The sequence below is a fragment of the Chroicocephalus ridibundus genome, chromosome 2, assembly GCF_963924245.1.
Source record: "Chroicocephalus ridibundus chromosome 2, bChrRid1.1, whole genome shotgun sequence".
Taxonomy (NCBI): Eukaryota; Metazoa; Chordata; class Aves; order Charadriiformes; family Laridae; genus Chroicocephalus; species Chroicocephalus ridibundus.
In genome coordinates, this window is record NC_086285.1 from 6,652,272 (window position 1) to 6,673,212 (window position 20,941).

Consider the following 20,941-nt stretch of genomic DNA (forward strand, 5'->3'; position numbering starts at 1 on the left):
CATGCAGACCCAGTAGTGATCCATCCTGGGTAAGGTCCTTGACTGGATGGGATCATTTCACAGCCTGCAGGTGGAACTGCACTGGCTCAGTAGCTCCGTGACTCTACTGAATCAATAGTGTCTTCCTAGACGTCATAACCAAAGGAAATATTTTAGAAAAATCTCCTTATACAGCTTTTGAGTGAGTTTAGCACAAGGGTGCGGTTCTGGATCATTTTGATCCCTGTCCCATTTTCAGTTTTTTCGCTGTCAGTGTATGTGCACTTCATGGACTTGCTTTGAAGCTTTTCACAGTCTTAAGGTAGAAGGTTGGATTCACTGTACTGCCAAAGCATGGCATTTAGTTGAATGGATCCTACCCAATACCTGACCAAAATTCTCCATTAAATAATGCAAAGTATTTTTCTAGTATAATCTCACTGTCGTTGTTCCATTATAAAATATAAATGTTGTGCTTAATACTTGTCAGATCAAGTATTTTTGTCCACCGTGTCAGTCAATACTGACTGTATAGATCTTGAGTTAAATCTGCTAATGCTTGGACACTGCTTGTTCCTGTGCTGATGCCACCAGGATGGGTTATCCATCCGAGCATTTACATCTGCACTAATTAATTTCATACTTGTTCCTTCTAGTGCAGACACAGCTTCCACATATTCAATGTTGTTGCAGTTTGATGGGTTTTACTGTCCCATTTCCAAACCCTGGGTTAAACCAGCACCTTAGTATTTTTCTGAATAACAGCTCAAGGGCATTTAGGTCTGCCCACATCCTATCAGATACACATAATTTTAAAAAAATTATGAACAGACATCTCACTGAAAAAGGTATTGATCATATGTGGTTTTTTTCTTTCTTTTTAGAAGCTAATGGCTCAGAAAGTTTATGTTATTATCCATGCATGGGCAACCAGTAGTTTAATTTTCATAATTTACCTGTTTTGGAGTTACTTGTCTTCCTTTCTTCTTGTTTCTTTTATTTGGACAGAATCAGTGACAGGAAAGGCGGAATGAAAAATGGCCGAGTTCTTACTGCCGGGTACCAACAACTTCCGCAAGTTCACTTACGAATCATTGGCTGCTATTGAAAAGAGAATTGCTGCCAAGAGGAATTCTCGAAGAAATACTGTAGACCAGAAACCTGAGGAGAAACCGCGTCCTCAACTTGACCTAAAAGCTTTCCAGAAGTTACCAGCTCTCTATGGAAATCCACCTCCAGAGCTCATTGCGGAACCATTGGAGGATCTCGACCCTTACTATAAAGATCACAAGGTTCGAGCCAACCAAGATGCTTGGATTTTAGTTTGTTTTATAGTGTTGCTAAGAAGTGTTTATGTGAATGATCTATCAAGCAGTTCTGCTTACATCCCTTTGGAAAAACTGTCATCCCTTTGGAAAAACTGTCATCCCTTTCTAGGTTATAGTAATACAGGCAGTTGGCACAGCTGAATAACATGGTGTGATCTTCTTAAAAAAGCTTAATTTTGAATTATAGGAACTAAATAATAGGAACTTCATTAACATTTGAATGTTAGAAATGTCAGAAAAAATAAAATGCATAAGAGAGGAATAGGAGATTTTGAGTCAGATCTACAAGAAATGATCTTGTAGAAATTTTGTAAATTTTCTTAAATTTTATGGCTTAAAACAATGTGTTCCTCTTTCTCAATGCTTATGCTTCACTTAAATGTATAATAAACTATCATTTAAGTATAAAAATTATTTTAAAAAATTTGCTGATGAATCCTTAAAACCTACTTATTCAAGCTCTATATACTAGTCATGAAGTATCGAAGAACACAATTTTCAATAACAAACAGAAAAATGGGAAATAATCCATTGGAAATTAAGCTTATTGCTTGACAAATCGTTAATACTTTGAACTAATATCTATGGTCTTAGAGCTAGGGGATCACTATCAACAATAGCAAATAACGATAAAGGCTGCGATTCTTTCTTCCACCTCTGTGTATCTTGACTCAATGAGAGGTCCAATTTATTTTAAGAGAATAGTCATAAGCAAGATTAATTCTGGGCAAAACTCTCGGCAAGCCTTAAGGTTCAAAAAGAAAGTTCATGCTGAGGTTTTGGGGGTTTTTTTGCAGCTTGATAGTTACTGTGTATCAACTCTTTCATCAGTTTATGAGAAAAGGAGAGTAAAGTATTAAAAAGAGTCTTCCCATTTATATAAATAGACTAAAGTACAAAAATATGTTCTCTGGTCCCTTTCCTGAAACTTTTACTTCGTGTTTCTTTATTTCTTTAAAGATTTTCATAGTGCTAAACAAAAAGAAAACAATCTTCAGATTTTCTGCTACACGTGCCTTATGGATCCTCAGTCCTTTCCATCCAATCCGAAGAACAGCAATTAAAATTTTAGTACATTCATATCCTTTTGTTGGCTTCATCTGCTCTCTTTCATTATAAAAATCTACATAATTCTGTGCTTTTATATCTTAGAGCATCGAATGAATCTAGCCTTTTCTTTGCTCCAGCTTACTTCTGTTTATGAATTACCTTAGAAATTATTGTTGTCTTGTGCTACTTAGAAATAGTTTTGAGAGGACTGGGCGTATTGAAGCCTGATCTTCTACAGATTTGTGTTTTGAGAATGATCTCGTGTCAATTACCTGATGCTTTAAATATTTCATGCTGAAGCCTTTCTCAATGATGTTGTGGTCTAATAAGGTCTCTGTCCTCTTCTGTTTACCCCAACTGTAGGAATTAAATCCAACCTATGTGCCAAATCTGATCAACCATTGGCCAATTTTAAGAAAAAAAAGGCCAAGATAGGCAGGCACACATATGAAACTACATACAAAGAAAAATTATGCAAACTTAGTTTCATTAGGAAATCCCATTAAAAATATATACCTTTAGTAAAAGAAAGAGAAAATTTTCAGGGATGCAGTTGCAGGGAGTGCCTTTGGAATATAGGGGTAATTTAGATCTCACCTTATACATCAAACTTAGAGGGTGGGAGTCACTGAAGTTTTGCTCCAGTTTGGCAATGGGGAATGAGACCAGAGGAATAAAGCTGTTGCTGGGGGCTGAATCAGGCCCAGCGCAGAGTCTGCGGTGTCCCTGTGTGTGTTTTAGGTTTCCAGCCCTCTCCTGGCTGCATGGTGCTGAGTTAGCTGCAATGGGTCCAAAGCTGCTGTCGTAGCAGGGTACAGACATCCCTGGAGGAGCGAAGCCTCTCATCTGAGGCTTTCCCTGGGCAGAAAATTGGCTGATACTGACATTTGAACTCTAGTGGTCCGGCTCCTGGGTTTGTGACAGTAATACCATGCCTAGAGCTAAGGCCAGGAGATTATTTTTTTTTTTTGTGGGGACGGAGAGGATGGGTGATGGGAAGGCTGGATGTCTTTCCCTTGTGCATTTACCTCCTGGATTGCCAAAATATGTGGTATTACACAAGGCATAAGATTCACCTCCAGAGCCAAGTGCTTAAGCTTAGGTGTCTACATATGAGCCAGATGCCCAAGCTCCCATTCGTACCCTGTCACCAGAAGGCCCCAGAGAGCAGCTAGGCAGCCCCAAAAGTTGACTAAACATGGTTATCTAGTGTCCTTTCCAAGTATCCTGGCAGACTTCATACTGACCTTTCGGAAGAGCGCAGGTCTGCCAATTTAGAGTACGATTTGGGCTCCACCTGTGTGACCTCGGGCAAGTTTTTAACTTTTATGCTTGTAAAATGAAACTGAAAATCATCCATCCTCCCACGCTTTGAGTGATTGAGGATCCTTTTACTGAATTTGCAATGCTTAGAGCAGCAGATCTCTACCCCATAGAGAAGTCCAGATGGCATGAATAAGAACGGTAGAGTGTTGACCTCTAGTATGACTCAAAATCAGCAGATACATGTGCATGCTGTTCTTACATGTGCTTTGAACTCAAACCCAGATACCACGTCTGTGACTGATAGAATATCTAGTTACATTTCTGAAACAATGTCATATTCTTGCCTTCACTCCCATGATTTACATTATTCACTTTGTTTATCATGTGCACTATTTTAACTAATTGTGTATTCATGGCTCTGACTGAGTCCTCTAAGACTTCTCCATCTCCTTCATGGAGCAAGTATGTTGAGTAAGTATCTGTGGGTATGTATATTTTTTAATTCTGTAGTTATATTGAATTATTGATACTTGTCTTGCAGCCTTCACTCAAGGTAGAATCATAGAACGGTTTGGATTGGAAGGGACCTTTAAAGAGGTCCATGTCTTTCCTGTGCTGAGGACTCCAGAGCTGGATGCAGTACTCCAGGCGGGGTCTCACCAGAGCGGAGCAGAGGGGCAGAATCCCCTCCCTCGACCTGCTGGCCACGCTGCTGGTGATGTAGCCCAGGATGTGGTTGGTTTTCTGGACTGCAAGTGCTCATTGTCCAGCTTTTCATCCAGCAACACCCCCAAGTCCTTCTCGGCAGGGCTTCTCTCAATCCCTTCATCCCCCAGCCTGTGTTGATACTGGGGGTTTGCCCCAATCCAGGTGCAGGACCTTGGACTTGGCCTTGTTGAACTTCATGAGGTTCATAAGGACCCACTTCTCGAGCCTGTCCAGGTCCCTCTGGATGGCATCCCATCCCTCAGGCGTGTCAACTGCACCACTCAGCTTGCTGTAGGCTGCAAACTTGCTGAGGGTGCACCTGATCCCATTGTCTATGTCACTGATGAAGATATTAAGCAATACTCATCCCAGTACGGACCCCTGAGGGATACCACTTGTAGTTTGTAGGAGATTTAGAAGAAAAGTTGCTTGTGTTAGGACTTTGCCATTTTTTTTTGCTTTGAGGGAGTGTTTTTTGTCTTAAAAACTCAATAACTACAATAATTGTGGAGTTGCAGGAGTGAAGGAGCGTAAAGTTCCACCATTGAACTATCTTCACAGCTTCCTACCGCTCCACTTCATTATCCCACTTCAGAAAGTTACTCAGTAATTATTTTCTCTTTATCGAGACACATTTCCCATTGCTGCCAATGCTGCTGAAGCACATCAAGAGCAGCTGCCTTTTAAAATTCTTTTTAATAGTGGTGAAATGCTGAGTATTTGCTCTAATAAAAGGTTCTGTCAGAAGCTCCTGGCCTGCAGGACATTGTTAGAAAGCAAAGCTCTTATCTTCAGCACCGCCAGCACTTACAACATTAGATCACAATAAATCCATGCATTTGCAGTCACACCTAAACTGGATAATCCCATGTTTTTATTTCCTTTAAGAATGTTTCCGCTCTCACTTTTTCAGTTTGGCATAAAAACCTTATGACATAATTCTAACAGCTAGTGCAAAGGAAAAGATTCCAAAATACTTTAGTTTTAAAAATAACTCTAAGATTGTTTCACACTTACATCATGACACCAGAACAGCTGGGAATGGCAAATCCTCGTGCAAGCCTGAACAAGATTCTGCCCACTATTAATATACGTATCTCCAGAAGATGCTGAGATACTTCTCTACCTATGAGAGCATTGAAGGTTAGATAGGAGTTGTATCTGCTGCTGGCATCAAAACTGCTGCTCAGCTGCGTTTCAATGATAATTTCAGAATACTTCTTTCCAAATGAAAAGGGAAGCACTACATCCATATAATTTCTTAGTGCATTTGCTGACTACCAAATGAAGGCCTTTGAATTCCGCAGGGAGGTCGCTTGCTTGTTGAAATGATAAGTGCACTCAGTAAGTCCAGAAGAGCTTTTACTGCTAATTTTCCATTAATAAGAATAATTGCCATCTTAAATTGAAAACCCTCTACTCTTGCATTTCTCTAAGTGTTTTAAACATTCTGCACAGAAATGGATGCTGCGTGCCCAAAGTAAATAATACACAGCATGCCCCATGTTCACTTGGCCACTTGAAACCAGAGAAAGATACACATTTTGAGCTTTATTTTAGCAAGTAGCTGGGAGTTGTGTGTTTCTCAGATTATGGGGACTCGCAGGGAAGAGTTTGAAAAAGATCGCTGAATGCCAAAAAAGCATGGCAGGCGTGCATGTTAATAGCCAAGCCCAGATTGTGGTCAACTACTGTCTTAAACTACAAATGAGTCAGATACTGATAGAATACACTGAAGTCACCAGCGGACTTTCCATTACTTCTGTGCAGCCTTGGCTTGGTTTTTGGCCCAGACGGTGCATAGTCTAACTGTGTCTCTGCTGTTAATTGCTAATATTGCTGGTTTCCTTTGGCACTTTTCTCCCTTCCTTAGATATACTTTCACTGGCATTTACACATTTGAATCACTGATAAAAATATTGGCAAGAGGATTCTGTCTAAACGAATTCACCTTCCTTCGAGATCCCTGGAACTGGTTGGATTTCAGCGTTATTGTTATGGCGTAAGTGGGAACATGTGAAATATGGATGACCTGCACTCGCGCTCTGTATTTGAAGTTCTTGGTGCAAAAGGCTGTACAAAAAACCCCCCTGTGTGCCCTAACTGCATCTGAAACTATCTAGGACATTGACTCTTCCCCTTGTTTTATCGCTCACTGTATAACAACCCGGTGTGAGTCTTTCAAGAAGGGAATGGAGCTGTGCAGAGCAAGATCCACTCTGTGGTGTGTAGGTGAACGGAGGCATTTCGGTCAGTGATAAATAATGGCTGGGCTGTCAAATACAGACATATTGACCCCGTGAATGAAAGTGTAAGTTTGAAAATAGACACCTGTATAGAAACCAGGACAGTGGATTAAATTATCCTATCTCCAAAAATCATAGTTTGAGCTTCAGTTTGCAGTAATTAGAAAGCTTTTATATTGGTTCGGTGCAGCTACAGAAGGGAGATCAAACCAGTTCAGCCAACGTTTCAGCCTGAAGTCATTAATTTTGAGTGCTAACTTTGTTTGTATTTTAAATGCATGATATTTTAAGATGCTGACACAAAAGCAGCTGTGCGCAAGCCGAGAGCTGCCTCATAAGGAAATTTGAATAATCGAGAAATGGGTTTCTATTTTATAAATCTTCAGACAAAGCCTTGATAGGTAGTTTATTGATACTTAAAATACGCTCCAAAGGAATGACAGTTAAGAATGACCACTGTAAAATAATTGCCCTGTTTACTCCATTCAACCACTTGACGCGTCTCATCCTGAGTTTCCAGGTACGTGGGAGCATTTAGTAACTTGGGGAGCGTCTCAGTCCTTCGGACCTTCAGAGTTCTGAGAGCTTTGAAAACCATTTCAGTAGTCCCAGGTGAGAAATTCCATTTGCTGAATATTTTCTGCTACTTACAACTGATTCTTTGCTCCAAACAAAATGTGGGCTTTAGCCTTTTCTTTTTTTTTTTCTTTTTTTTTCTTTTTTTTTTTCTTTTTTTTTTCCCCACCCGTTTTTCTGTATCTTCCATTGATTGCAGACTCAGCTGAATTTGTGGACAGAAATAGTGTCTTGGTTCACTTGGCCCAACCAGAATAAATCATGTGTTAGAAACAATCTTGTATTTAATTTATTTTCATTATGCTTTTAAAGATTTTGTTAACACTTTACGGTGTCAGTTTTATAGAATGATCTTCTAGCTGGTCTATGTGTTATGGTTCAACACCTCTGGTGACTGAGCAGAGTTTACTATTAATGATCTTACATCAGCCCTAGGAAAATAGTTTCCTTTTCACTTTTCCCTTAGTTATAAAGCCAGTAGATTCTTTCTCATGATGAAATACAAATTAAGAACCTGTAAATTGCCTCTGTCTTCTCTTTCTGGTCTTTTTGATGATAGGCATTACTGTTTACAGTCTCTTCACAGACTCCTCGTGTTGGAAATTTTGTTTGAATTATGCAGGTTATTCTTTCTGGATAAGAAAAACTAGAGTCTCTGGTTCCTCATCCTCGCCTAAATATTTTACAGGGATTAAAGGAACATCTGGAAATTGTTGGGTCAATCAAATGAGGAAAAAATATTGTTCTCATATTAATTACTCTCTCAACCAAACTACGTTTGCATTGCAAATACTTTTGCCACCTATTAAGCAGTAATTTTGGTACTTTGGTTGTTATACATTGTTTTAACTCTAATCCAGTATGAGATAGGAATTTCAGTTTTTCATCCTGTTTTTCCTTTGTATATTGTCTTCCTAGGACTCAAGATCATTGTAGGGGCACTTATCCAGTCTGTTAAGAAACTTGCCAATGTGATGATCCTGACCGTTTTCTGCCTGAGTGTTTTTGCCCTCATAGGCCTCCAGCTTTTTAAGGGCAATCTAAGACAAAAGTGTGTCAGGAACTCTACAGAAGTCAATGAAATGCTTCATTTCCTCAACAAAAGATGGGAATCCTATGAATTATTTGTTAATGATACAGGTAATTTTTCTCCTTAATTCTTTTTCAGATGATAGTATAGACACCTATGCGTGCATGTATAACCCCTGCTGTAAATTATAGTGATGTTTTGGTGATTGATATTTTGATGAGTAACTACCTGATAATGGCCTTCAGATTGCCAGAGCAGCTTGCAGGCATCCAGGAATGAACCTCTTCCCTTTATTATAAGAAAAAGCACTCCCAAATTTTCCAGTAACATCCAACTCTGTTTCCCAGAATGATATGACAATAACTGAAACGTGCATTAGCTCATTCTCTGCTCTAATTCCCCAAAGTTCACCTTTTACTACATGCTGAAGAGTCCGTACATCTTCATTTTGCTGCTCAGTGAAGCACTCTTCACTTTGAAACAGAGAAATATGTTTAAACGTCAAAGTTGCTTTCTTCTTCACATCATATCTGTCTGATAGAGGTGATATATATTTTATGCCTTATATAAGATATATATAAGATACATGTTTCATGCATATGTCTTGACTGAGGCTGGTGATGGAACGAGCAGAGATCTGAAAGCACACCAAAGCATTCTCAGGGGAGCAGCAACTTTAAGATGCAAATCCGAAAGGAAAAGCCTCAATATGCATTAAAAAAATACGCTCAAAGAAAGCAATATCTATGCCAGAAATGTGAGGAAAGCTTCATCGCTGCAGAAAATCTCCACCAGCGAGTTCAGACACAGCAGCAGTTATATAGGGAGAAAAGCATTCTCCCAGGGGAAATGTTGAAATACATAAAAAATTTACGCAGGATTGTTGTTTGTATGCACCCTGTGTGGGAGACTTGTTCAGACGGGATTTCTTTATAAACTTCATAGTCCAGGGGAAGAAAGCCTTTATACAAAGATTTTCGAGGAAAAACTTTTTGCAATATACTTGTACCTACCAAGAAACCACACATAAGAACAAAGAAATTTACATATACAAAAAATACTAATTTTCTATACTGAAAAAACAGCAAACAAAACCATCTTTTTTTTTTTACTTGCGGGGTTTTTTTTGTTTGTTGTTTGCTTTTTTATAATGCAAAACATTGCAGCTGTATAAAAGCAGTGGCCTAGAGAAAGTAGGGCTCAAAAATGTGAAAATCTGTGCTGCTTCACAAGCTTTGCCTTGTTCACATCCCATGCCATACACAGTGTGCGCAGGGTGATTCGCAGTGATGACAGTAGGAACAGGAGGGACCATACAGGTTGGGTGAAAGCTAGATGACTTTCCTGCAGGATTTATGACTTACAGGACTGTAAGTCTAGTTTTCTATTAAATTGGTTTTTTTGGGTTTGTTTTTTTTTTTAATGGGTTGACTTTTTATGGTCCTGAATTTGTGCGAAGTTCCCATCTCCAACACGGGGAACTAGATGTTATTACGATTCTCTGAAGCTCAGTCACTGAATCTTCTTAAAAAGACTTTTTATCAGTTTGCAGGAGCAGAGCTGAATAAAATTTGGGTGGAAAGTAGCCCAGAGAGTGACTCACTCCTTTATGGTGCATTTACATGGTATGGTACAGCTGATATTAAAGATTCCTGCTGGCTCTGAATCTTGCTGGCTTACCTGATGAGCACAGCTGAGGTTTGAGAAGCACCAGGAAGACATGAGACCTCCCTTGCATCTGGGTTAATAAACCCACATCTTAATGGGGCTAATGAGCTATTAGCACCAAAGCTATTACTTTCAGACTGCTGCTAGTTCAGGCATCAGAGAAACTCACGCTAAGAAAAATAGGGGAAGAGGTCAAAAAGGGCAAAGCTCCAGCATCCTAATGGAGAAGTGTGTATTTCTCAAGTGAGCGGGGTTAGGACCTGCTGTTTGCCTCAGCAGGGCCATGACACCGCATGGTGTATACCCACACGGCCAAGTGTTCTTTCTTCCTCCTCAAAACAGGCCTTTCTTTTTATTGCTCTTTGGAAACAGAACTCATCCATGCTACCCCAAAATGATGTTTGTATGCTGTCCTGGGGAGGGCTAATTGCTACGGGCCAAAACTGTGCTAGAGTTTGTACTAACGATTACCAAACCAGGGACCGTGCTTGAGCCTGTGCCCTCCGATTCTTGATTTCCTTCATGCAGATGTGGCCAAAGTGGTGGTTTTTAAAAAAAATTTCAGGTTTAAGGACTGCAATTTGTGCATACACATGTGCGTGTTTATAAATGAGGACAGGGCATCTTGCAATCTGCTGCAGTCACTGTGAACGTGGGAGACCGGTCTCTTACTCTAGTGCTCGTTTCATATTTGCTACTCAGCAATTTGTGTGTGTGTGTGCACATACATTTACGGGTCACTGGTTACTCATCACTGCTTGTGTTAAAGGATAGAGGATTCAGGCTAGAAAATGCTTTGGTTTTAATTTCTTTTTCCCCCCACTTTTTTATAGCATACTTTGCTAAGAAAGCGGGCACCTCAGATGTTTTGCTATGTGGTGCTGGGGCTGGGTAAGTGCGCTTACAAATATTTTTTGTTTGGAAGTTTTCTCTGCCTTGGTGCTTCCGTATTTGCTCAGTCACAAGAGATGAAAGCAGAAATTACAGGCTTTCCTTGGATGCAGAAACAAAATACAGTAAACAGCCAGTTAATACTTCCAGAGAATGGAGCGTGAACCTGCTGTTGGCTTATTCAGGTCTCAATTCCTTCGAGCCCTTCCAGAAGTGCTGTCTTTCTCTTCTCCACGGATGTACGAAAAAACTGGAAACATGAAAAATCTCAGATACAGCAAAGGACAGACACCCTCCTCTCTGCGAAGGCTCATGAGTGTTAAACTGGGAAAAAACCCCATCGGTTTTGGAGGACAGGGTTGGGCAAGGAGGGAGATGCGGCTGCTTTGCAGTGAGGGGCAGGGGATGAGGATTGGTGATGAGGGGGTTGTCCTGGGTTGGTGGTCTGCTCCAGCCTGTCTTCTTCCTTCGTTGCTGGGTTGTGGGTGCTGCTTTTTCCATCCCACTTTCCAGCCAATACTACCTGGGGTAGAAAATTGATTTGCAACCTGATACAATGCAGAGCTGAACAATAATCATAACTCTCATATAAACTGAAGTTTTCCTTGAAACCTGCATGGTTAAAAGAGCTCCACTTCTTATTATTACTTCTAGGATCTGTCCTCCAGACTATGTATGCTTGAGAGCTGGGCCAAATCCTGATTACGGTTTTACTAGTTTTGACACGTTTGGCTGGGCTTTCCTTTCCCTATTCCGCCTGATGACCCAGGACTACTGGGAGCGTCTGTACCAGCAGGTACCAACTTTGTGCATAATCCAGAGCTGTTCTTCCAGGGAGAGCAATAGCCAAAGCAAAAAATGTGTAGAGAGGACAAGAAACCTCAAGTAAAAGCAATAGCTCAAGTCATCAAGCCCATATTCTCCCTTCCCGCGTGCTGTGACTCCTACAAAAGGGATGCCGAAGTGCTTCCCAGCAATCCCTATTCCTTCCCAGTTCCTATGACCCTGCTGGTTTAGGGACTCTAAAAAAAAGTACTAAAAGGGTCCTTCAAAAAATATAACAATGCCTCCTTAGGTTGTCCTCATGGGGTATATGACCAGCGATTTATAGGCAATGGTATAGGAAGAAGGAGAAAGAGGGGGAAACCCTCACTATGAAAAAGACATCGAGGTGCTGGAGGAAGTCCAGAGAAGGGCAGCGAAGCTGGTGAGGGGTCTGGAGAACAAGTCTGATGAGGAGTGGCTGAGGGAGTTGGGGTTGTTCAGCCTGGAGAAAAGGAGGCTGACGGGAGACCTTATCGCTCTCTACAACTGCCTGAAAGGAGGGAGTAGCCAGGTAGAGGTTGGTCTCTCCTCCCAAGTAAAAAGTGATAGGACAAGAGGAAATGGCCTCAAGTTGTACCAGTGGAGGTTTAGATTGGCTATTAGGAAAAATTTGTTCACTGAAAGGGTTGTCAGGTTGCCCAGGGAAGTGGTTGAGTCACCATCCCTGGAGGTATTTAAAAGCCGTGTAGATGTGGCACTTAGGGACATGGTTTAGTGGTAACTTGCCAATGTTGGGTTAGTGGTTGGACTTGGTGATCTCCAAGCTCTTTTCCAACCAAAACGATTCTATGATTCTGTGATTCCATAAGGGCCGAGGAAGGTATATATTTCCATTTAAGCTTCCTAAAACATTGTGTCTAGGAAGCTGGGTGCTTTTAAAGATTTACAGAGACACATTGAAAGCCTATTTGGTATTTTATATGGTAATTTTTATCTCTGGGTTGTGTTGTTTACAGACCCTCAGAGCTTCTGGGAAGGTGTATATGCTCTTCTTCATGCTGGTCATCTTTCTGGGCTCATTTTATCTAGTCAACTTGATTCTGGCTGTAGTAACAATGGCGTATGAAGACCAGAACAAGGCCACCATTGCTGAAACGGAGGCAAAGGAGAGGAAATTTCGAGAAGCCATGGAATTATTACAGAAGGAGCAGGAGGTATGCAAATTATTTCCTTGCAAGCATTAGTCCCAGTGCTCTGTTGTCAATCACACAAGAAAACACGTCACTCCTTGTATACGGCTGTATATAGTAGTCACTCATGGGAACAAGAGCAAATGGTAACTTATTGAAAGAAGTGATTCCTAGAGCTACAGGAGCCGTTCGTTGTTCAGCTGTGAATTTTTCCTGTGAAACAATGAATTTTGTTGAGGATAATGAGCATTAAAGGCTCCTGTTACTGTAACAAAAATAGTATTTCAAAATCTGGAAAATGTAAAATTCCATCAGCTAGCCGTTTCCAAAAGCAAATGTAGTTGTTTTTTGAATTTTTTCTTCTATTTTATCATTGTGGACTGCTGAGCAGAGAAATGCACAGTAATTCTGTGGATCAACTGCATTAACACCTGAGCTAAAATGTACTGCAGTTGAAGGAAAAGTCTCTTGGCAATTTAAATGGCTTAGAAGCTTATGGAATAAAATACTCCCGTGTTTTGAAAATATCGCCCTAAATTCAGTATGGGAAGGAAAGTCAGCCACAGTATGAATACAGTCCCAAAAATCCCCAATGAAAAGACAGAATTTTAATACTGTTTGAGAATTTATTTGGGGAAAAGGATATATTCTACAGCATTATTTTCAAACTGAGTATTTTTATTGTAAGCGAATCTGCCATATGGAGGAATAGGAGCTATAATGTGATTATTTTGCCCCTGGCAGGTCCAATACATATGATCATGTAACATACTGCAAATAGCAAATTGTTCAGTGCTCCATATGTTGGTGAAATTCTCTCCTCTCTCTTTTAATGATATCACATATTGAAAGATTTTTAACGAGTTTTGTGAAACAGAAATTGTTACGAGGAAATAATATAGAGCACAAAAGTGTTTTCTTGCTGCTTGTATTTGAAGTACCCAGCAAAAATATCATCCACGTTTTTGTTTGAATTTCAGTCATTGGCCATTAAAGGAATTGATATCCTGTCAGATAGCTCCTTTGAAACCTCTTCTTTGTCTACCAAAGAAATCAAAGAAAGAAGCAATAGGAAAAAGAGAAATAAGTCCTTGGGGATAGAAGATAATGAAGAAAAACAACAATTCCCCAAGTCACAGTCCACAGACAGTCAACGAAAGTTGGTAATCTATTGTCTGAATCTGAGATGCTTACAGCTTTTCCAATTTTAATTCTAAAATAAATTGCTTGAAAGCACAAACCAAATCCTATTACAAACACCGATCGCTCTTAACTCTTTAAAATAAACAACCTTTTGGGCTAAGGAAGAATTATATGTAAAAATTAATCTGAAAAGGAAATGTTATAAACAAAGGATGGAAGGAAAGTTATAATAACAGTTAAAATACATTTTCCATAACATTAGAGAAATAGAAAAAAGTGAATGCCTATCAGAATTTAACTTCTGTGACATCATTCTCTGTTAAAAATTTCTTACTTAAAATATAAATATACAGCTTATCAAAAAATAGCTGCTACAGATGATAGGATTTTATTATCTGCCTTTTAAAATCTAAGCATAATCCTTCCTGAAAAATCTAAATCAAAGAAGAGTTTTGGACTTGCAATGGTTGATAGGAAATGTTATGAAAATCTAAACATTAACTGCTTCCCAAAATTTTCTCTATGATATTGTGCCATTCTCTCTTTATTCCTTTTCCTGGGCTTTTAGTCTTTCCTTGGCCTGGTGTATGGTCCCAACGCAAATCAGGTGAAACGCAGACTCAGCCATGGGAGCGTGTTCAATTTCCAAATACCTGCTTTAGAAGTTGATTCCAGAACGGACTTCGGTGACGGGGAAACCCGCAGTGCTGGGGAACGTGAAATCCTGTGTCGGTCGCTGTCGGTCACGCAGATGGGAAGACGCTCCAGCGTGCAAAGTCAAATGAGCCCCAGCTCTCACCCCGCTACCCCGAACTGTGTGCAGAGCAGCACGTGGGCCAATGTGGACAACTGCAACGGGGTGATTTTGGGGACGGGAGGAGGAGGCAGCAGGGTGCACAGTCTAGAGCCGGCGTCTTCGGAAGGAGTGATGCTTCCAACGGTGATGGAAGACCCGGGAAAGGGTGATCTGGTAAGTAAAAGATATTATTCTAAGTATATACTTTATATTATGGTTTCTCCATAACTGACAGGTTTTTCTTAAGAGTTTCAGCGAAATGGCAAATAGTGATGTGAAGCATACTGATGTGGGGAGTAAGTTGTCAGTAGAAAGTGGGTTTTAGTACTCGAATGAATTCCCAAAAACTAGAGTTCATTGCTCCATCATTCCTGTTATACAACATGTTTTTCTGCTTTCCACAACTTGTACTGAAATACTTTTGAAGGTTCCTAATGCTGGAATTATAAGTCACCAGAGAGTCTTTTTATCCCGTGCCCTGTCCAGGGAGGTCAATTTGAGCAGTACCTGTATTTTCTTTCTCCTTCACAGCACCTTTAGCATCATGCAGAAGTTTTGACTGAAAGTTCCCCAAACAGGTAGAGATGCTTTTCTACCAATTTATTCCTCATCTCTCTCCTTTTCCATTAGTCTCTGGAATATTTCCTAGGCCTGTTTGCCCTCATACATTTATTTCCAAGGTTTGTACTTGCCCTGTTGCTATTACGTGCTTGCAGGATCCATTTACTGCAGCGTTATTACTGAAGAGTAGGACCTTCATTCTCAACATCTATTAACATCTTGTAAAAAGGTACATCTATTTGGTTGCGTGTCATTGTTCCTATTAACTTTCATAGCTACCCATCATCACATCCTATATCATTTTATCCCCCTGGTATCTCCCTAATCATGTTTACTTTTTTAAGCAGCCAGCTGTAAATGATGAGAGCAGCATGACACATTTGCCTCCTCATCTGTCAGTGGAATACTTTAACGAGGCATTTCAGAGACAAAGGGCAGCAAGTGCGGTCAGCATAATTACCAGCGTCTTGGAGGGTAAGTGGTTCCTCATTATGCTTATTTTAATCATAAGGTAATGCTAGCATGGAAGACCAAAATGTCAATACATTTCTTAAAGGTTAACAGAGATTAGTAGGTATGTAGTGAGGAATTTCATCATTAATTTGGCCCTTAAAAAAAAAGGGGGGGGGGGCAAAAAAAAAAAGCATTATCACACAGTCTTTATGTACTGGAAAGCATCGTTTGCCTATTGTAAGATCTCATTTGGTAGGACAGACAGTGAAGGGGATGGGAATGAGAGTGGGTAGAAGGAGTTTCTCTAGCATTTGACGTGCAGGACTGGGATGTTGTTTTCTCCTCCTGACCTCGTGACCAGTGATGTGTCACTAGCAGAGACGTAGGCATGCAGGATCCAACATTAAGATTATGCAAGCAGGAACAGTTGTAGCAATTTCTGCATTTGGAATGCTTAACCTCATTATTTCATTCCTTTAGCTTACCTTTCCATGGGAAATTTTGGGGTGTTTTATCACTGGCTGTTATTATGCAGACTGTTAGTTTTCTTGAAATTTCTGAAAAATTTCAGCCCAAATTGTTTAGTCATTTTCTAGACCAGGAGACCAGGATGAGAAAGACTTTTTTCTTTTTTCGTCAGCTCATCTGATCTTTGAAAAATTTTCAAGTCTCTGAAAACCAGATTACTAATAATTCCTACTGTGTTTTTATTTAGCTTTAAGCAAGGTCCAGTTGGCTAATGGATTTGCATAGGATTTCAGCAGGGTCAAAAGTATTTTGGAGGACTCATTAATATTGATGGTGAAGAAAGAAAGACTGTGAGATTTATATTTGACCAACAGGATGTAAGTGACAAAGGCAGAACAGCTTCTATCCCATATTTACCTATAGAAAATGGAGACGTGTGGCAACTTGCATCAGCTGGGAAATGGTCACCATGACCCTTCCAGTAGAAGTGGCCTAAGGCCAGATTTCAGGCACTGTGATTTGGGTTTGCCTCAGCAACAATCAGAATGTCTGTGGCTGACTTTGGCTCCCTCAAGAGACAGAGACAAAGATGTTGGGTGTGACACAGGCAGTGTCCTAGACATCTACATAAGGATCAGGTCAAAAGATGTGATAGAGAGCAGCCCTGAGGAAAAGGACTTGGGGGTGTTAGTGGATGAAAAGCCGGATATGAGCCAACAGTGTGCGCTTGCAGCCCAGAAGGCCAATTGCATCCTGGGCTGCATCAAAAGAACGGTGGCCAGCAGATCCAGAGAGGTGATTCTCCCCCTCTACTCCGCTCTGGTGAGACCCCACCTGGAGTACTGTGTCCAGCTCTGGAGTCCTCAGCACAAGAAGGATGTGGATCTGTTGGAGAAGGTCCAGAGGAGGGCCACAAAGGTGATCCAAGGGCTGGAGCACCTCTGCTATGAGGACCGGCTGAGAGAGTTGGGGTTTTTCAGCCTGTATAAGAGAAGGCTCCGGTGAGACCTTATAGGGGCCTTCCAGTACCTGAAGGAGGCTACAGGAAAGCTGGTGAGGAGCTGTTTGCAAGGGCATGTAGCGATAGGACGAGGGGCGATGGTTTTAAACTAGAGCAGGGTAGGTTTAGATTAGACATCAGGGAGAAGTTCTTTACAATGAGGGTGGTGAGACACTGGAACAGGTTGCCCAGAGAGGTGGTGGAGGCCCCATCCCTGGAGACATTCAAGGCCAGGCTTGATGAGGCTCTGAGCAACCTGATCTAGTTCAAGATGTCCCTGCTCGCTGCAGGGGGCTTGGACTAGATGACCTTTAAAGGCCCTTCCAACCCAACACATTCGATGATTCTATGAAAAGTGTCTCGGCCTCTGTATCGACTACAAAGAGCCTTTAAGGCAAGAGGCTCCGGCCTGGCCTCTGCATCGTAAACATCCACATTTAGTCAGATGATTGTCGTACAAGTCTGAGTCTAAGACAAATAAAACCCAGTCCAAAGGCTTTTGAAGTAAGTTCACATGAATGAATTTTGAATCCAATTGTTACTGAATTTTATCTTCATGGATTTTAGCTGATGCAGAGACCATATAAATGGTAGTAAGAGACCATATAAATGGTAGTAAGTGCAGGGAAGCTTTGGGGCTCTGTGTGACTTGAGGTTTCCTTTTTCTTCTCTGGTCTTTTGAGTACTTGGAGTTATTATTTCACGGTCTTGCTCAGTGATAACTATTTAATTATAGTGGGGTTTTCTTTTGTATTCAGAACTTGAAGAATCCCAGCGGAGATGCCCGCCGTGCCTGAATGATTTTGCTTTAAAGTATCTAATTTGGGACTGTTGTCCGCTTTGGCTGAGAATCAAGAAAAAAGTGGCTGCTTTCATAAAGGATCCTTTTATTGATCTCACCATCACTGTTTGCATTGTGATGAACACTTTGTTCATGGCGCTGGAGCACAATAATATGTCAGATAATTTTAAATCGATGCTTAATGTAGGCAACTTGGTAAGCAAATTCTCAACTACATGATATTTTATACCAAGGTTTGATTGATGGGTGTTTTCACTAGAGACATACAGAGTAACTTTAAAAATTAAAGTTTAGCAAACTCTGCATTTATAAATTCTACATTTCTAATACAGACAATTCCCAGATTTTACTGATGCATTTCTAACACACCCCTGAGAAAGCAGAAAACAATCCTCCCGTTTTAACAACAAGTGCATTAGAAGTTCATAAAAATGGATTTTGTTGACCTGTCCGTGAATGTTACTGTATTTGTGAGAACATGATCTAAAGATAAAATAAATTCATGGCAGCTTTCAGGCTGATATTACTGTTTCTTTGTCACAGGTTTTTACAGGAATCTTCACTGCAGAAATGATCTTAAAAATCATTGCTCTAGATCCCTATTATTATTTTCAGCAGCACTGGAATATTTTTGACAGTATAATTGTCACACTGAGTTTAGTTGAACTGAGTTTACCCAAACACAAAAGCAAGAAAGAGAGGAGAAAAGGAGGAACCCTGTCAGTTTTACGATCCTTCAGACTGGTAACGCCTCACGCTTACTCAATTGTATAAAACATTTTGTTGTGAATATAATAGAGGATACTTCTGTTGTCTGCAGTTAGGATGCAAGAAATTATTATTTTTTTTAAATTTTTTTTTTCTCCTTTCAGCACTACGAACAAGAAACACAGTCTTAAGCTCCCTGTGATGTTAGGGTTTAATGACATATACATTTCTTCTGAACATACTAAGAAATATTCAGAGGAAAAAATATTCCAGAGTAGACATGTTATAAAACTGATGTCAAAAATAAAAAACTGGCACATGAAACTTAGGAAAAAAAAAAAAGTGTCAGACTACAAATACAGAAAAAAACAGTGCTTAAAAATAGAGGTGAAATGATCTTAAGGTATTCATATCATACACTGTCGACTGATTTTGGTTGTGCAATGAAAAGATAGACTCCTTTTATAGTAATACAGCAGCTGGTCTCTCAACTTTGGTCCTTTGTGTTATGTGCAAGTTGGGCACCATCATCTACATCACGTGCATTGTATGGATTGTGGGCCAAACCCTTACCAAGGACTCAAGTTAGTTTGGTCCTTTACAGGGCAGTTAGTTTATGTTTGCAGTGTTGCCAGTTAAAAAAAAAAAAAAAAAAAAACAAAACACACCAAAACAAACTATAAATACTTTTAAAAACCTATTACTGCCACACTACCACAAATATTACATTGCTGGAATAGTTGACAATATCTGTAAAATAGTTTTTGTGGTCTTTGAATGGTGCAAAGATGGGTTGTCTCTACCGATGTCTAACGCTATGTTTTATGTTTCTACACAGCTGAGGGTCTTCAAACTGGCGAAGTCCTGGCCAACTTTAAACACTCTAATTAAAATCATTGGTAACTCCCTGGGAGCACTGAGTAATCTGACCCTCGTCCTGGCAATCATCGTTTTCATTTTCGCTATAGTAGGGGTGCAACTTTTTGGGAGAAGCTATGGGGAAAACAGATATAAAATACACAAAAGTGGCGAGCCACGCTGGCACATGATGGACTTTTTCCACTCATTCCTCATCATTTTCCGAATTCTGTGTGGCGAATGGATTGAGACCATGTGGGACTGCATGGTGGTCGCTGAACAACCACTGTGCCTTCTTGTTTTTCTGCTAGTCCTTGTGATAGGAAATTTAGTGGTGAGTTTTCCAATATTTTCTTCTCTTTATCCTGTAAATGGTAGTATCTACTTAATTGCCAATTTGTCAAAAAAGGTAGTTTCCCAAAACACAGGTGAATTACCTGTGTGTGTTAGAATCTGCAAAAGCCTCTTTTTGCCTTTCACCTTTAAGCCACTGCCCGTATTCTCCCAGTTTGTGTGCTTTGTATACAGCATCACTTGACCTTTTCATGTGGCAATGTGATGAGGAATATCTTTGGAGTAAATATAATATAGGCAACTAAACGTCTTCATGTCTCGGGATTTGGATGTAAATAATCAGTACGGCTTGTGGCTTATGTGCTTGAATTAATGGAGCTGAGTATTTAAGTCCCTTAGTAAATAATTTATTATTATTATTATTATTTTTTAAGATCTCGTGCAAGTATTGAATTCTTTACCAGCAAATGGCAGAATCTACACTCCTACCACTGAAATCAGGATTTTCTTTGATCATCTCTAAGTACATTTACCCACAAAAGCTAGATCCTGCTATGGCATACCCTACACAGCCTCGCAAACTTGTGCTGGGATATAAAGAGGCAGACTGCCCTGCTGGCCCTGTTCTGTCCTTTTTTAATGTCCAAATCATAAAAATATCTTTTGAATAGCTTGGTTTCTCATGTTGTTCTCAGTATCACTCCTATACTTCCCTTAATTTAAGAAACCTGTGAAAAGAATTAAGTTTAGGCAGCCATTTATGGGAAATATCTGTTCTGTGGCTGAATCCCAAATCCCTGGGTCCCACCTGTTCTACACCGCAATGATTGATTTCAGTGATGCAATGTTGTGAGTGATATTCGTATCACATAATGTTAACTGTCAAACAATTAAGTGCTTAGCCTATGCTCCTTGTTTAGGCTTTCTTATTGTCAAAGGAAACAGAGAGGTATCCGAGAGCGGGATTTATTCCAGCCCAAGGTCAATAACTAAGACAGATGGGATGAATTGGTCTCTGGAGGGCTAATGTTCTCCACTGACTGGGGTCCCTGGATGATTCAGGGGTGCTACCTGCCCAGTTCTAACATGGTAAAAATTAAGATACACAGATCCCATCCCAAACTGAAACATTAGGAAAAAAATTAAATTCTCCCATTCCCT

At 40.2% G+C, this 20,941-nt stretch overlaps 1 protein-coding gene across 1 annotated transcript in view; it reads left to right on the forward strand.

Moving 5' to 3' along the window:
• Nucleotides 1-1,016: 1,016 nt before the first annotated feature.
• The window catches only part of LOC134510559 (sodium channel protein type 5 subunit alpha-like), a 36,103-nt gene continuing 16,178 nt past the window's right edge, over nt 1,017-20,941 (forward strand). Inside the window, exons 1-15 of the mRNA XM_063323853.1 lie at nt 1,017-1,271; nt 2,268-2,386; nt 3,987-4,094; nt 6,205-6,333; nt 7,098-7,189; nt 8,072-8,293; nt 10,685-10,742; nt 11,397-11,538; nt 12,524-12,721; nt 13,678-13,860; nt 14,409-14,810; nt 15,542-15,671; nt 17,877-18,115; nt 18,464-18,664; nt 19,467-19,820. Of these exons, the coding sequence (XP_063179923.1) occupies nt 1,017-1,271; nt 2,268-2,386; nt 3,987-4,094; nt 6,205-6,333; nt 7,098-7,189; nt 8,072-8,293; nt 10,685-10,742; nt 11,397-11,538; nt 12,524-12,721; nt 13,678-13,860; nt 14,409-14,810; nt 15,542-15,671; nt 17,877-18,115; nt 18,464-18,664; nt 19,467-19,820 (2,832 nt within the window). The remainder of the gene's footprint in view (nt 1,272-2,267; nt 2,387-3,986; nt 4,095-6,204; nt 6,334-7,097; nt 7,190-8,071; nt 8,294-10,684; nt 10,743-11,396; nt 11,539-12,523; nt 12,722-13,677; nt 13,861-14,408; nt 14,811-15,541; nt 15,672-17,876; nt 18,116-18,463; nt 18,665-19,466; nt 19,821-20,941) is intronic.